General features: G+C 36.5%; 1 protein-coding gene across 1 annotated transcript in view; it reads left to right on the top strand.

Annotated features, from left to right (window-relative positions):
- The window catches only part of ABCB5 (ATP binding cassette subfamily B member 5), a 220434-nt gene that overhangs the window by 6762 nt on the left and 198023 nt on the right, over positions 1-15649 (top strand). The window contains 1 exon segment of the mRNA XM_077122218.1: positions 2036-2128. Within this exon segment, the coding sequence (XP_076978333.1) occupies positions 2036-2128 (93 nt within the window).

The following is a 15649-nucleotide window of genomic DNA, read 5'->3' as shown; positions in this document are numbered from 1 at the left end:
AATGAAATTTTTAAATGAGCACAGAATTTAGAGTTCGGTTGTTTAATGTGTCCTTAATAGATATTTCTTTAAATCTTACAGTTGCTCTTGAGCAAAAAAATTGCTTAAAAAAGTGTTTAAACTCTACTCTGGAGGCGTGTCTTCTGTTATTGCCCTAGTGAACTTAGAGGCAGACAAGGGAGAATGTATTTTCCCAATGACTATAATACTAAAAATCTTTGGGTCTGTAACTAAGATTATTTTTTTAATTTCAATGTTAGTATAACTTTGCTCTCAAGGATGAAATTTGATACTTGAGCACAATATATAATTGGAAAATTTTGTAAATCATATTCACGTTATAATATTTACATTTTAAAATTCATATTCCAGAGCACTGCAAGAACAAATGCCTGAAGTGGGAAAACAAGCTTTGGGACTTTTGAAATAGTAAGTGAAATCAGTTAGAAATTATGTGAATCAGAAAATTTTAGCAATTGTCATTAGTGCATAGAATGAATGTGTTTTTTTAAAAAAATCGTTTACATCCGTTATTTGACAGAAAAAAAATAATTCATCCTAGTGTTAGTTTCAATAAGAAAAAATATGAACCCAAACTTCCACACTACAGAATAAGAAAAATTTATAACTTCTAGACTATATAATTCATAACTATCTAGTAACCCAGGAAGTGCCTTCCAAAACAAAATTGAAAAAAAAGAAATCAATGTATATACAGTGATTCCAAATTTGCAACAAAATGCTATGTATGCATGTGTGTATGGTTATTTTTCCTTATCTTTAATATGCCTCATGTTTAATATTCATAAATATTTCTGGAGGTTAATTTCTGAGTGGTGTTGGATTATGGGTGAGTTTTCCCTATTTTATTTTTACATTTCAGTATTTGCCAAAGATTCACATTTGATAAGTGCTGCTTTTATTATTTTTAAAAGTTATAAATCCTTTTAAAATAAAAAACAAGTATCTAAATGTTTGTAAAGCCTATGTATTTGAAAATGTTCCTGGTCTCAGCACATTTCTTTGGAATTATATTCGAGGAACATTTTCAGGCGTATGTTCCCAGGCAGCCCCTCCACCTATTCTAATTTTTGTGTCAACCAGGCTATCAGTGTCATTAGAAGTATACATGAAACAACTTCTGTTTGTTCAAAAGTCAAATTTAAAAGAACTTGGGAAATAGCAGAAAATGAAAAACTTTATCATAGAGATAACACTGTTCTGAGGCTAGGTGGAGAACAGAAATCCTCTAGTCATCTATCGTACGAAGTACAGTTCTATGGAAGTTGCTTCATAGATATTTACTAGCTTTTGCATAAATAAATGAGTAAACAGGACATTTTTCCAGTCTCCACTCACAAAATCTTTACTGAGTTCCTCTTGCTTTTATTCAAATCTAATTACATTTCAATACCATTATACATTTTATCTTGGCCTCTCCATAAAATAAATAATCCGTATTTTCAAGTTTTGTTTATGTTTTAGTTTTGGAATTGTACTTTGGGGGCCTGCTATAGAAAAGCATATAAAGCATTTGGTATTTGGCTTTCAGGTTTATCTTTCTTATACAGCCTTGCAAATTATTATAGATCTTTATTTACAGCATAAACATTTTTCTAGATAGGACAGATTTAGAGGCTTTAAAATAAGAATAAAAAATATAATCCATAACATTTGATGAACTAACTTTCACTAGATTGTTATTAATTGTTCACTGCACTTAATTGTGTCATTGCTATGATACTGATAAGCCTAGGATATAGATTTGGAAAAAGTTTGAAGATCAGTTTTCATTGAGCCAAAATATTTTCATTGTGGTCTTTCAAAATAGCTTCATTAATTTCTGATGTTATCTATGGTTTTATACATTTGTTTAGTCTTTTAATCAATTTGAAAAGTAATGTTTACTTGATGACATAAAATGTAGGGATTTTTTTTTCACATCTGTAAAACTACCATGTTTTACTCATTTTCCCAGATTCGCTTTGCTGATGGACTGGACATTGTGCTCATGATCCTGGGAATATTGGCATAGTGGTGAATGGAGCTTGTCTTCTTCTGATGTCCTTGGTTTTAGGAGAAATGAGTGATAACCTTCTTAGAGGATGTCTAGTCAAAACAAACACAAGTGAGTACAGGATTTAGTTTTCTGTATTGCTGGGAATTCAAAAGTAAGATAATTGAGCTCATAATACAGATTATTATATTGTTAGTCATATCTGTATAATGTTTATTTAAGTCCTTTATTCTTCTAAACTGCTAGAGACATCTGCAAAGAAACTGTGAACTCTTAATGTAGATGACTCTATTGTTAAATAGTATTTCATATCACATGTTCATGTCAGCACTGTCTCAAATATAATATTTAGATATATTCTTTAATGGTCTCTACAAATGTAAATCTATTTGTTTAGTTTACTGAGAGTAGTTAGTATATAAGACTCATCTGAGACCCACCATAGCTCAACTCATCTCTGTACAAATGTGACTGCTTGAAAACAAAAGATTTTCTTCCGGAAGTGCAGATCATATCAGGATTTAATCAAAGATTTGGCTGCTGAAATCCACATATCAGAGTTGTACTCCTTAAGAAGAAAGTCGGAATGGCTAAATCATTTGGAAACCCATCTAGGAGAGAATTTCTTTAATTCTGCAGTCATACATGGCATTGTAGAACATGGTACAGCAAGGTAAAAAGGAAGAAGAAAAGAACATTCAGAAAACTATTAGTAAAAGAAGAAATATCGGTGGACTTCCAGAGAAGATGGCGGCTTAGTAAGACGCGCGGATCTTAGTTTCTCCTCCAGGACAGCTACTAGGGGAGTAGAAGCCATACAGAACAGCTCCCAAAGCCACGACAGAGATAAAAAAAGACAGGGTACCCCATCGTGGAACGGCTGGCTGGCTGAGAGAACCCGCTCTGGTGAGATCGCCGAGGAGCGCGGGCTTCACTGGGCGGGGCAGCAAGCGGCCGGAGTCACTCCCTTCCCCCTTCCCGGGCCGGCTGGGAGAATTGGACAGGCGGTCCCCTCAAACCGCGGCGGCTGGTGCCCACACCACGCGTGCCCCTCGGACCAACTGAGAGAATTGGATCGGAAATCCCCAGGCCGCGGAGAACGGCGATGGGGGGGGCCCTTCCAAACCCGTGACTCCCTGGGAACGTGCACTCTCCCGGGCGGGCCGCTGCGGCTGGCGCCCTCCCGCCAAGCTTGGCGCCCCGGGCCGACTAGGAAATTCGGACGGGCACTTTCCCGGGCTGCGGCGGCCAGCGACCCTCCCGCGTTCGGACCCCGGGCCAGCTGGCACTCTTCCAAGCCGCTTCAGCTAGTGAACCTCCCGGACGGCGAGAGTTTTCCAAAGTTAAAGGACCCACAGCACCTTTTACTGGTGGGACCCGCAGACAAACGTGTGCCACGAGCACCACCTATTGGGCAGGATAAGAAAAACAGAACCCAGAGATTTCACAGAAAAATCTTACAACCTTGTTGGGTCCAACACCCAGGGAAATCTGACTAAATGCCCAGACGCCAGCATCAGAAGATAACTGTCCACGCTCAGAAGCTTGAGAATATGGCCCAGTCAAAGGAACAAACCAATAGTTCAAATGAGATACAAGAGCTGAGACAACTAATGCTGAATATAGGAACAGAAATGGAAAACCTCTTCAAAAATGAAATCGATAAATTGAGGGAGGACATGAAGAGGACATGGGCTGAACATAAAGAAGAAATAGAAAAACTGAAAAACAAATCACAGAACTTATGGAAGTGAAGGATAAAGTAGAAAAGATGGAAAAAACAATGGATACCTACAATGATAGATTTAAAGAGATAGAAGATAGAATTAGTGATTTGGAGGATGGAACATCTGAATTCCAAAAAGAAACAGAAAATATCAGGAAAAGAACGGAAAAATTTGAACAGGGTATCAGGGAACTCAAGGACAACATGAAGCGCACAAATATACGTGTTGTGGGTGTCCCAGAAAGAGAAGAGAAGGGAAAAGGAGGAGAAAAACTAATGGAAGAAATTGTCACTGAAAATTTCCCAACTCTTATGAAAGACCTAAAATTACAGATCCAAGAAGTACAGCGCACCCCAAAGAGATTAGACCCAAATAGGCATTCTCCAAGACACTTACTAGTTAGAATGTCAGAGGTCAGAGAGAAAGAGAGGATCTTGAAAGGAGCAAGAGAAAAAACAATCCATCACATACAAGGGAAACCCAATAAGACTATGTGTAGATTTCTTAGCAGAAACCATGGAAGCTAGAAGACAGTGGGATGATATATTTAAATTACCAAAAGAGAAAAACTGCCAACCAAGACTCCTATATCCAGCAAAATTATCCTTCAAAAATGAGGGAGAAATTAAAACATTCTCAGACAAAAAGTCACTGAAAGAATTTGTGACCAAGAGACCAGCTCTGCAAGAAATACTAAAGGGAGCACTAGAGTCAGATACAAAAAGACAGAAGAGAGAGGTATGGAGAAGAGTGTAGAAAGAAGGAAAATCAGATATGATATATATAATACAAAAGGCAAAATGTTAGAGGAAAATATTATCCAAACAGTAATAACACTAAATGTCAATGTACTGAATTCCCCAATCAAAAGACATAGATTGGCAGAATGGATTAAAAAACAGGATCCTTCGATATGCTGTCTACAGGAAACACATCTTAGACCCAAAGATAAACATAGGTTGAAAATGAAAGGTTGGGAAAAGATATTTCATGCAAATAACAACCAGAAAAGAGCAGGAGTAGCTATACTAATATCCAACAAATTAGACTTCAAATGTAAAATAGTTAAAAGAGACAAAGAAGGACACTATATACTAATAAAAGGAACAATTAAACAAGAAGATAAACAATCATAAATATTTATGCACCGAACCAGAATGCCCCAAAATACATGAGGAATACACTGCAAACACTGAAAAGGGAAATAGACTCATATACCATAATAGTTGGAGACTTCAATTCACCACTCTCATCAATGGACAGAATATCTAGACAGAGGATCAATAAAGAAATAGAGAATCTGAATATTACTATAAATGAGCTAGACTTAACAGACATTTATAGGACATTACATCCCACAACAGCAGGATACACCTTTTTCTCAAGTGCTCATGGATCATTCTCAAAGATAGACCATATGCTGGGTCACAAAGCAAGTCTTAACAAATTTAAAAAGATTGAAATCATACACAACACCTTCTCGGATCATAAAGGAATGAAGTTGGAAATCAATAATAGGCGGAGTGCCAGAAAATTCACAAATACGTGGAGGCTCAACAACACACTCTTAAACAACGAGTGGGTCAAAGAAGAAATTGCTAGAGAAATTAGCAAATACCTCGAGGCGAATGAAAATGAAAACACAACATATCAAAACGTATGGGATGCAGCAAAGGCAGAGCTAAGAGGGAAATTTATTGCCCTAAATGCCTATATCAGAAAAGAAGAAAAGGCAAAAATGCAGGAATTAACTATCCATTTGGAAGAACTGGAGAAAGAACAGCAAGCTAACCCCAAAGCAAGCAAAAGGAAAGAAATAACAAAGATTAGAGCAGAAATAAATGAAATTGAAAACATGAAAACAATAGAGAAAATCAATAAGGCCAGAAGTTGGTTCTATGAGAAAATCAATAAGATTGATGGGCCCTTAGCAAGATTGACAAAAAGAAGAAGAGAGAGGATGCAAATAAATAAGATCAGAAATGGAAGAGGAGACATAACTACTGACCTCACAGAAATAAAGGAGGTAATAACAGGATACTATGAACAGCTTTACGCTAATAAATACAACAATTTAGAGGAAATGGACGGGTTCCTGGAAAGACATGAACAGCCAACTTTGACTCAAGAAGACATAGATGACCTCAACAAACCAATCACAAGTAAAGAAATTGAATCAGTCATTCAAAAGCTTCCTAAAAAGAAAAGTCCAGGACCAGACGGCTTCACATGTGAATTCTACCAAACATTCCAGAAAGAATTAGTACCAACTCTCCTCAAACTCTTCAAAAAAATCGAAGCAGAGGGAAAACTACCTAATTCATTCTATGAAGCCAACATCACCCTCATACCAAAACCAGGCAAAAGATATTACAAAAAAAGAAAACTACAGGCCAATCTCTCTAATGAATATAGATGCAAAATTCCTCAATAAAATTCTAGCAAATCGTATCCAACAACACATTAAAAGAATTATACATCATGACCAAGTAGGATTCATCCCAGGTATGCAAGAATGGTTCAACATAAGAAAATCAATTAATGTAATACACCATATCAACAAATCAAAGCAGAAAAATCACATGATCATCTCAATTGATGCAGAGAAGGCATTTGACAAGATTCAACATCCTTTCCTATTGAAAACACTTCAAAGGATAGGAATACAAGGGAACTTCCTTAAAATGATAGAGGGAATATATGAAAAACCCACAGCTAATATCATCCTCAATGGGGAAAAATTGAAAACTTTCCCCCTAAGATCAGGAACAAGACAAGGAAGTCCACTATCACCACTATTATTCAACATTGTGTTGGAGGTTCTAGCCAGAGCAATTAGACAAGAAAAAGAAATACAAGGCATAAAAATAGGAAAGGAAGAAGTAAAACTATCACTGTTTGCAGACGATATGATACTATACGTCGAAAACCCGGAAAAATCCACAACGAAACTACTAGAGCTAATAAATGAGTACAGCAAAGTAGCAGGTTACAAGATCAACATTCAAAAATCTGTAGCATTTCTATACACCAGCAATGAACAAGTGGAGGGGGAATCAAGAAACGAATCCCATTTACAATTGCAACTAAAAGAATAAAATACCTAGGAATAAATTTAACTAAAGAGACAAAAAACCTATATTAAAAAAACTGCTAAAAGAAATCACAGAAGACCTAAATAGATGGAAGGGCATACCGTGTTCATGGATTGGAAGACTAAATATAGTTAAGATGTCAATCCTACCTAAATTGATTTACAGATTCAATGCAATACCAATCAAAATCCCAACAACGTATTTTTCAGAAATAGAAAAACCAATAAGCAAATTTATCTGGAAGGGCAGGGTGCCCCGAATTGCTAAAAACATCTTGAGGAAAAAAAACGAAGCTGGAGGTCTTGCACTGCCTGACTTTAAGGCATATTATGAAGCCACAGTGGTCAAAACAGCATGGTATTGGCATAAAGATAGCTATATCGACCAATGGAATCGAATAGAGTGCTCAGATATAGACCCTCTCATCTATGGACAGTTGATCTTTGATAAGGCAGTCAAGCCAACTCACCTGGGACAGAACAGTCTCTTCAACAAATGGTGCCTAGAGAACTGGATATCCATATGCAAAAGAATGAAAGAAGACCCATATCTCACACCCTACACAAAAGTTAACTCAAAATGGATCAAAGATCTAAACATTAGGTCTAAGACCATAAAACAGTTAGAGGAAAATGTAGGGAGATATCTTATGAATCTTACAATTGGAGGCAGTTTTATGGACCTTAAACCTAAAGCAAGAGCACTGAAGAAGGAAATAAATAAATGGGAACTCCTCAAAATTAAACACTTTTGTGCATCAAAGAACTTCATCAAGAAAGTAGAAAAACAGCCTACACAATGGGAATCAGTATTTGGAAACGACATATCAGATAAAGGTCTAGTATCCAGAATTTATAATGAGATTGTTCAACTCAACAACAAAAAGACAGCCAACCCAATTACAAAATGGGAAAAAGACTTGAATAGACACCTCTCAGAGGAGGAAATACAAATGGCCAAAAGGCACATGAAGAGATGCTCAATGTCCCTGGCCATTAGAGAAATGCAAATCAAAACCACAATGAGATATCATCTCACACCCACCAGAATGGCCATTATCAACAAAACAGAAAATGACAAGTGCTGGAGAGGATGCGGTGAAAGAGGCACACTTATCCACCGTTGGTGGGAATGTCAAATGGTGCAACCACTGTGGAAGGCAGTTGGCGGTTCCTCAAAAAGCTGAATATAGAATTGCCATATGACCCAGCAATACCATTGCTGGGAATCTACTCAAAGGAATTAAGGGCAAAAACTCAAACGGACATTTGCACACCAATGTTTATAGCAGCGTTATTTACAATTGCAAAGAGATGGAAACAGCCAAAATGTCCATCAACAGACGAGTGGCTAAACAAGCTGTGGTATATACATACGATGGAATATTATGCAGCTTTAAGGCAGGATAAACTTATGAAGCATGTAATAACATGGATGGACCTAGAGAACATTATGCTGAGTGAGTCTAGCCAAAAACTAAAAGACAAATACTGTATGGTCCCAATGATGTGAATCGACACTCGAGAATAAACTTGGAATATGTCATTGGTAACAGAGTTCAGCAGGAGTTAGAAACAGAGTAAGATAATGGGTAATTGGAGCTGATGGGATACAGACTGTGCAATAGGACTAGATACAAAAACTCAAAAATGGACAGCACAATAATACCTAATTGTAAAATAATCATGTTAAAACAATGAATGAAGCTGCATCCGAGCTATAGGTTTTTGTTTTATTCTTACTACTATTACTTTTATTTTTTTCTCTATATTAACATTCTATATCTTTTTCAGTTATATTGCTAGTTCTTCTAAACCGATGCAAATGTACTAAGAAACGATGAACATGCATCTATGTGATGATGTTAAGAATTACTGATTGCATACGTAGAATGGTATGGTTTCTAAAAAAAAAAAAAAAAATGGACAGCACAATACTACCTAATTGTAATGTAATTATGTTAAAACACTGAATGAAGCTGCATCTGAGCTATAGTTGTTTTTTTTTCTTATATATTTTTGTATTTTTTATTTTTATTTTTATTTTTTCTCTATATTATGATTTTATTTCTTTTTCTGTTGTCTTGCTATTTCTTTTTCTAAATCGATGCATATGTACTAAGAAATGATGATCATACATCTATGTGATGATATTAAGAATTACTGATTGCATATGTAGAATGGAATGATTTCTAAATGTTGTGTTAGTTAATTTTTTTTAATTAATAAAAAAAAAAAAAAAAAAAGAACCTTCCTGTGGTCCTAGAGGCCCTGGAGTGGGTTGCATAAAATAACTTACTAACAGTTTATGAGAAAATAAATTTCATTAGTTCTTGTTGCAGAAATGAAAGTTCCTCTAAATCAAAGAAATGGGTAAGCCTGCTCTTACCTTTCGTGAACATGATAAGAGCGTACAGTGAGAATACACTATTTAAAGAAAGCATATGACTTATTTATGCTATTTTAGGAAGGTTCTTCACTGCCATAATAATGATAACAATTAGAATGAGACCAACAGATAATTAGAATCGAACCTACTTTACTCTCAAACCACACCTGACAAGACAAGCAAGAGTAGATTTCTCAAAATCATATCTAATTAATAATGTCTATGTAGCAAATTATCTATATTTAACAATATTGCATATCTTCTGCTTCAATTCTTAAATAACTTAATGTTGAAACTAAATCCTTGAAAGTTTTTCAGTTTGCTGAACTGAACGAGTCAACTAGCTAAATGAATAGTTAAAGAATCAACTTTAAAATATTTCGGTTTTTTCCCCTGTGGAGCTACACATATTTTCTGAGATGTTGTTACTATTTTCTGATTTTGTTTGTAGTTGATTACTAGTTGCAACTGCTGAATTTCTAGATCATATGTAACAACATAATTTCATTGCAAACACCCAAACTTTTTAAGCAATGTATACTCTTTTAAATGTTTATCATATCCCAAATTGTTTATTTGGTATGTAAGTAATCATTTACCTATAAAACATCAATTGTGCAATATCATTACCTTCTATACTAGTTGGCAAAAATGACTAAGTAAACTTAAGGTATAAATTTTTACAATGTATTATTTTAGAAGAATTGTATATTTTCAAGGACCTCCTATTGATTATTTAGTTCCACATTATTAAATTAATGGTGTTCATTTCAAAAAAAAAATATATATATATAGAAATCAGGTATGGTAAAATGCATTTTTGTATACCCAAGTTTATAGTTATCCTTCATGGATCTTTGCTTCTGTAATACCCTATTTTAGGATCATGTCCCTTAAGATAGCATTATTCTTTACATGGAAGTTCCAGTGATTCTCCCATGCACTGACATAGTATTCAGTCTTTTGTTTTTTAATCTGGTAACTATTATAAATATTAGTTATTCCCTGATTTTACATTTTTCCTCAAATTCCACACTAGGAATTATCCTTCTAGCTGTTTATTATAACTGGAACAAATGCCTCCTTAAGACCTGAACTATCATTTAGACACTAGCCTATCTTTGCACCAGTGTACCTCGCTTTAAATATTCATTTATGCCTTCTTGTTTTTCTTGAGATGCCTGACCTTTCAAGTGTGCCAATCTTGTTTGAGTGAAAACTCTATTGCTTCCACCACTATGCTCATCCCTGTGATGGTCTCCTGCCTAAATGATTATGCAGTTTTCATTTTAATGATGTAAGATAGATTAAGGATATATTTCTGTTTGTTTAACTAATGGATCCACCAATTCACTGAGCAAATATGTATTAATTGCCAACTGTGTCATCCCTTTGAATGAATGAATGAATGAATGAATGATAAACCTAGCAACCAAAGTGGTCTGCTTGGAGTATTTGGTTGTTAAATCTATTCTATAGTCGAGTGATCGCCTTACTTGTTTTAGATAGAGTAAGCAGTAAACATCTGGTTGTTATTGCTATGAATTCTAATTATTGTTTAGTGTAAGATTATCCAACATTCTTGAGTTTCATTGTTCTTTTTATCAAAGAAATTGGACACTTAAAAGGATTTGAGAGCAGGCCATGGTGGCTCAGCAGACAGAATTCTCGCCTGCCATGCCAGAGGGTTTGTTTCCCGGTGCCTGCCCATGCAAAAAAAAAAAAGGTTTGATAAGAATTTAGATGAATTCATGCGTATGTTGATATAACACCTATTTAAGGTGAACTAGGGATATTATAGGGATATATTATCAATCTTCTAACATCAGCGTCCTGAAGGATAATAATGTGCTCCTACAAATAAAAATATAAATAATAGTTCTCATTTATTCAGAGCTCAGTTTTGCACCAGAACTGAACTTTTGCATACTACCTCTAGTCTATATAATCTCTGAAATGAGATTATGCCACGTCTACATAATTTTAATTGCCATTTATAGAGACAATGTTTATTCTCTTTATTAGCTGAGTTAAATCTCACTAAAACTTTCTACTAGGTTTGAATAACTTCACTGCTGCCATGTCAGTTCTGATATTTGGAATAAGCTACTTTAATTTTTCCTTTCATAATACTATAAATGGAATAAGGAACAAATTGCATAGAAATAATGATCATTCATCGACGTTATCATATATAATAATGTGATTTCACAAGATAGGAAAAGTCATGATGTCTGCAAATTAATTTCAAGTTTTTATTATAGGGCTTTGTTGTAGTTTGCTACCTGCCGGAATGCAATATACCAGAAACAGAATGGCTTTTAAGAAGGGGAATTTAATAAGTTGCTAGTTTACAGTTCTAAGGTCAAGAAAATGTTCCAATTACAACAAGTCTATAGAAATGTCCAATCAAAGGCATCCAGGGAAAGATACCTTGGTTCAAGAAGGCCAGTGAAGTTCAGGATTTCTCTCTCAAGTGAGAAGGCACATGGTGAACACAGTCACAGTTTCTGGGCTGGAAGGGCACATGGTGAACACGGTGTCATCTGCTAGCTTTCTCTCCTGGCTTCCAGTTTCATGAAGCTCCCCAGGAGGCATTTTCCTTCTTCATCTCCAAACTGTGTCACTGGCTGTGGACTCTCTGCTTCATGGTGTTGCAGGTTTCTCTGCTCTCTCTGAATCTCTTTCATTCTCCACAATGTTTCCTCTTTTATAGGACTCCAGAAACTTACCAAGACCCACCCAAATGGGTGGAGACATGTTGTCACCTAATCCTCTTTAACAATCACTATTGATTAAATCACCTCTCCAGGGAGATGATCTGATTACAGTTTCAAACATACAGTATTGAATAGGGATTATTCTGCCTTTACCAAATGGGATCTTGATTAAAAGATGGCTTTTCTAGGGTCTATACATTCTTTCAAACCAGCACAGGCTTTAAGGGAGAAAGGGAGAAAATTATGACAATGAGGTTGAGCCCAATATTGTGCTTTTGGTTAAATCCTAACCTTGGTATACTAATTAATGTATAATGAATTTTATGCTAGAAAATATATGGAAATTTTTACATAGAAAACGTCTAATCCAAGGATTATTTTGAACACTGTTATATTATATAGCTGTCCTAGTTAAATAAAGCATATTTCAGAGTTTTATTTCAGTTTTTCCCTTGACTTTCCTTCTGGAACTTCCCTATGTATTCTTTTTTTAAAAAAAGTTTTATTGAAATATATTCACACACCATACAATCCATCCAAAGCCAATCCAAGACTCGCAGTGTATTCAGAGTTCTGTGTTCATCACTATAGTCGAGTTGAGAACATTTTCATTACTCTAAAAAGAAAAACCCATATTTTACCCCTTTATTACTGACACTTAGCATTGGTATGGTACTTTTATTGCAACCAATGAAAGACTATTAAAATACAACTGTTGCCTGCCCATGCCAAAAATATATATATAATACAACTGTTAACTTATATATAGTTTGCATTAGATGTATTTTTCCCATATACCACTCTATTAACATCTTGTAATAGTGATATACATTGTTCTTGTTCATGAAAGATCATTCTTATAATTGTATTATTAACCACAATCCATCATCTGCAACAAAGTTCACTATGTTATATAGTCCCATGCTTTATCCTCTAGCTTTCCTTCTAGTAACATATCTGACCCTAAACTTCCCTTTTCAACCACAACCACATGCATAATTTAATGCTGTTAATTATATGCACAATAATGTGTCATTATTACCTCTATCCATCTCCAAACATTTACTATCAATGTAAGTAAAAATTCTGTGCAAATTAAGCATCAGCTCCCCATTCTCTACCCTCATTCTGTCTCCTGGAAACCTATATTCTAGATTTCAACTGTGAGTTTACTTATTATAATTAGATCATGTTTATGAGATCCTACAATATTTGTCCTTTTGTGTTTGGCTTATTTCACTCAACATAATGTCCTCAAGGATGATCCATGCTGTTGCATGCACCAGGACTTCATTCATTCTTAGAACTGAGTAACATTCCATCATCTGTATATACTACATTTTGTTTATCCATTCATCAGTCGATGGACACTTGGGCTGTGTATTAGCTAGGGTTCTCTAAAGAAACAGAATCAGCAGGTGTTATCTGTAAATATAAAATTTGTAAAAGTTTCTCATGCAACCGTGGAGATGTGAGAGTACAAGTTCTGTAGGACAGGCTGCAAGCTGGCAGTTCCAATGAAGTTCCTCAACAGATTCTCAGGAGAGGCTGGCTGTCTGAAGCAGAAAGAATGATTGTCTCTTCTGAATCCTCCTGAAAAAGTCTTCCAGTGATTAGATTAAGCATCACTCATTGCGGAATACACTCCCCTTATGCAATCAGCTGTGAACGCAGTCAATGTGATCATGATTTAAGCCCATGAAATGTCCTCACAGCAACAGACAGAACAGCGCTTGCCTAGCCAGACAACCGGGCACCACCACCTGGCCAAGTTGACACATGAACCTGACCATCACAGTTCACCCCTTGTCAGCTTGTCAGTTATACACATCACCTTAAACAATACGTAATCTCTAAATAGAAAACAATAACAGACACAATTTTTTCCCCACCTAACAATACTGAACTGTTCTATGTACAACTGGAAACACATTAAATCTCTCCAGAATAGGGTACAAGTTCTTAGGTAATATTCACTCTTAAATTTGATATCCTACAACTTAAATACTGTAACATGAACAAAACAGCTTATGTCATATGAAAAAGGAATAAAATAAAGAAGAAAACAAAGATATTTGATTTATTTATGAATACATACAGACTTATCACAAAGCAAGGAAGAAATATTTATACCATTACAGTCCTGGTTTCTGTAACTGATCACGTAGTGGTAGTTCATATTTATCACTACCTTCTTCCGCTACCCATTGCCATGTTCCCTTTACCCTCAGCAAGCATCTCAGCTGGCCATGGTTCTTTGCCTAGTGGGGTGACCTAAACCTTCATTCCTGAAGTTTCAAAGCCATGGGTAGTCCTGTCTGGATTGGGTTGTTGCAGTTTTCCATTGATTTTAATCACAGGGCATGGGGATGCCCTAGGGATCTCTTATATTCCAGGAAAACTTTTCTTTACCTCCATTGTGTAGTTGCAGCCCTATTTCCCTCAAATAGTCAGGGTCAATCACCCCAGCCAGTAAAGTAATCCCCTTCTTGGCTTGTTGATTCAGGGGAATGAGTAGCCCAAAGTGACCAGGTGGCAGTATTAGATTCCAGTTCAATGCAATTGTTGTTTCTCCTGGTAGAAGTACTCCCCCTTCTGGAACTAAAACCCATAGACCAGCTGAGCTCAAGGTTGCAGGGACAGGACAGAAAAATTTTTAGTGGATTGCTAAGGGTAATAATTAGTAGTGCCATTCCCATTTCCATCCCTTGATTCCTGGACCCATAAATCCTAGCTATGGGAGAAACAGCATCATACAGTAGAAGCTGATTCAGAGCATACATAGCCTCCTGGAGAACATAGCGTCAACCCTGCAAGGTATTGCCACCTAATTGGCACCATAATTTGGTTTTCGAAAGGCCATTCCACCATTCTCTCAACCCAGCTGCCTCTGGATGATGGGGAACATGGTAAGACCAGAGAATTCCATGAGCATGTGCCCATTCCCACACTTCATTTGCTGTGAAGTGGGTTCCTTGATCAGAAGCAATGCTGTGTGGAATACCATGATGGCGGATAAGGCATTCCGTTAAGTCCACAGATGGTAGTTTTGTCAGAAGCATTGCGTGAGGGAAAGCAAACCCATATCCAGAGTATGTGTCTATTCCACATAGAACAAATCGCTGCCCCTTCCATGATAAAAGTGGTCCAATGTAATCAACCAGCCACCATGTAGCCGGCTGATCACCTCAGGGAATGGTGCCATATCAGGGATTGAGTATGGGTCTCGGCTGGTGGCAGATTGGGCCCTCAGAAGTGGCTGTAGCCAGGTCAGCCACTGGAAGTGGCTGGAAGTCACTTGATGACTGGAAGTCTATGTTGCTGAGCCCCTGCATAACCTCCAAACCTACCACCGTGGCCACTTTGTTCATGAGCCCATTGGGCAATGACAGGAGTTGTGGGGAAAGAGGCTGACTGGTATCCACAGAACGGGTCATCTTATCCACTTGATTATTAAAACCTTCATCTGCTGAAGTCCCCCTCTTGTGTGCATTCATATGGGACACAAATATCTTCATGTTTTTAGCCCAGTCAAAAAGATCTATCCATATACCTCTTCCCCAGACCTCTTTGTCACCAGTCTTCTAATAATGCTCTTTCCATGTCCCTGACCATCCAGCCAAACCAACAGCAACAGCCCATGAGTCAGTATACAAATGCATCTCTGACCAGTTCTCCTTCCAAGCAGAATGAACAACCAGG

The sequence above is a fragment of the Tamandua tetradactyla genome, chromosome 1 (assembly GCF_023851605.1).
Source record: "Tamandua tetradactyla isolate mTamTet1 chromosome 1, mTamTet1.pri, whole genome shotgun sequence".
In the NCBI taxonomy this organism is placed as follows: Eukaryota; Metazoa; Chordata; class Mammalia; order Pilosa; family Myrmecophagidae; genus Tamandua; species Tamandua tetradactyla.
The sequence above is the reverse complement of the archived record's forward strand: the minus strand, read 5'-3'. Positions and strand labels throughout refer to the sequence as shown.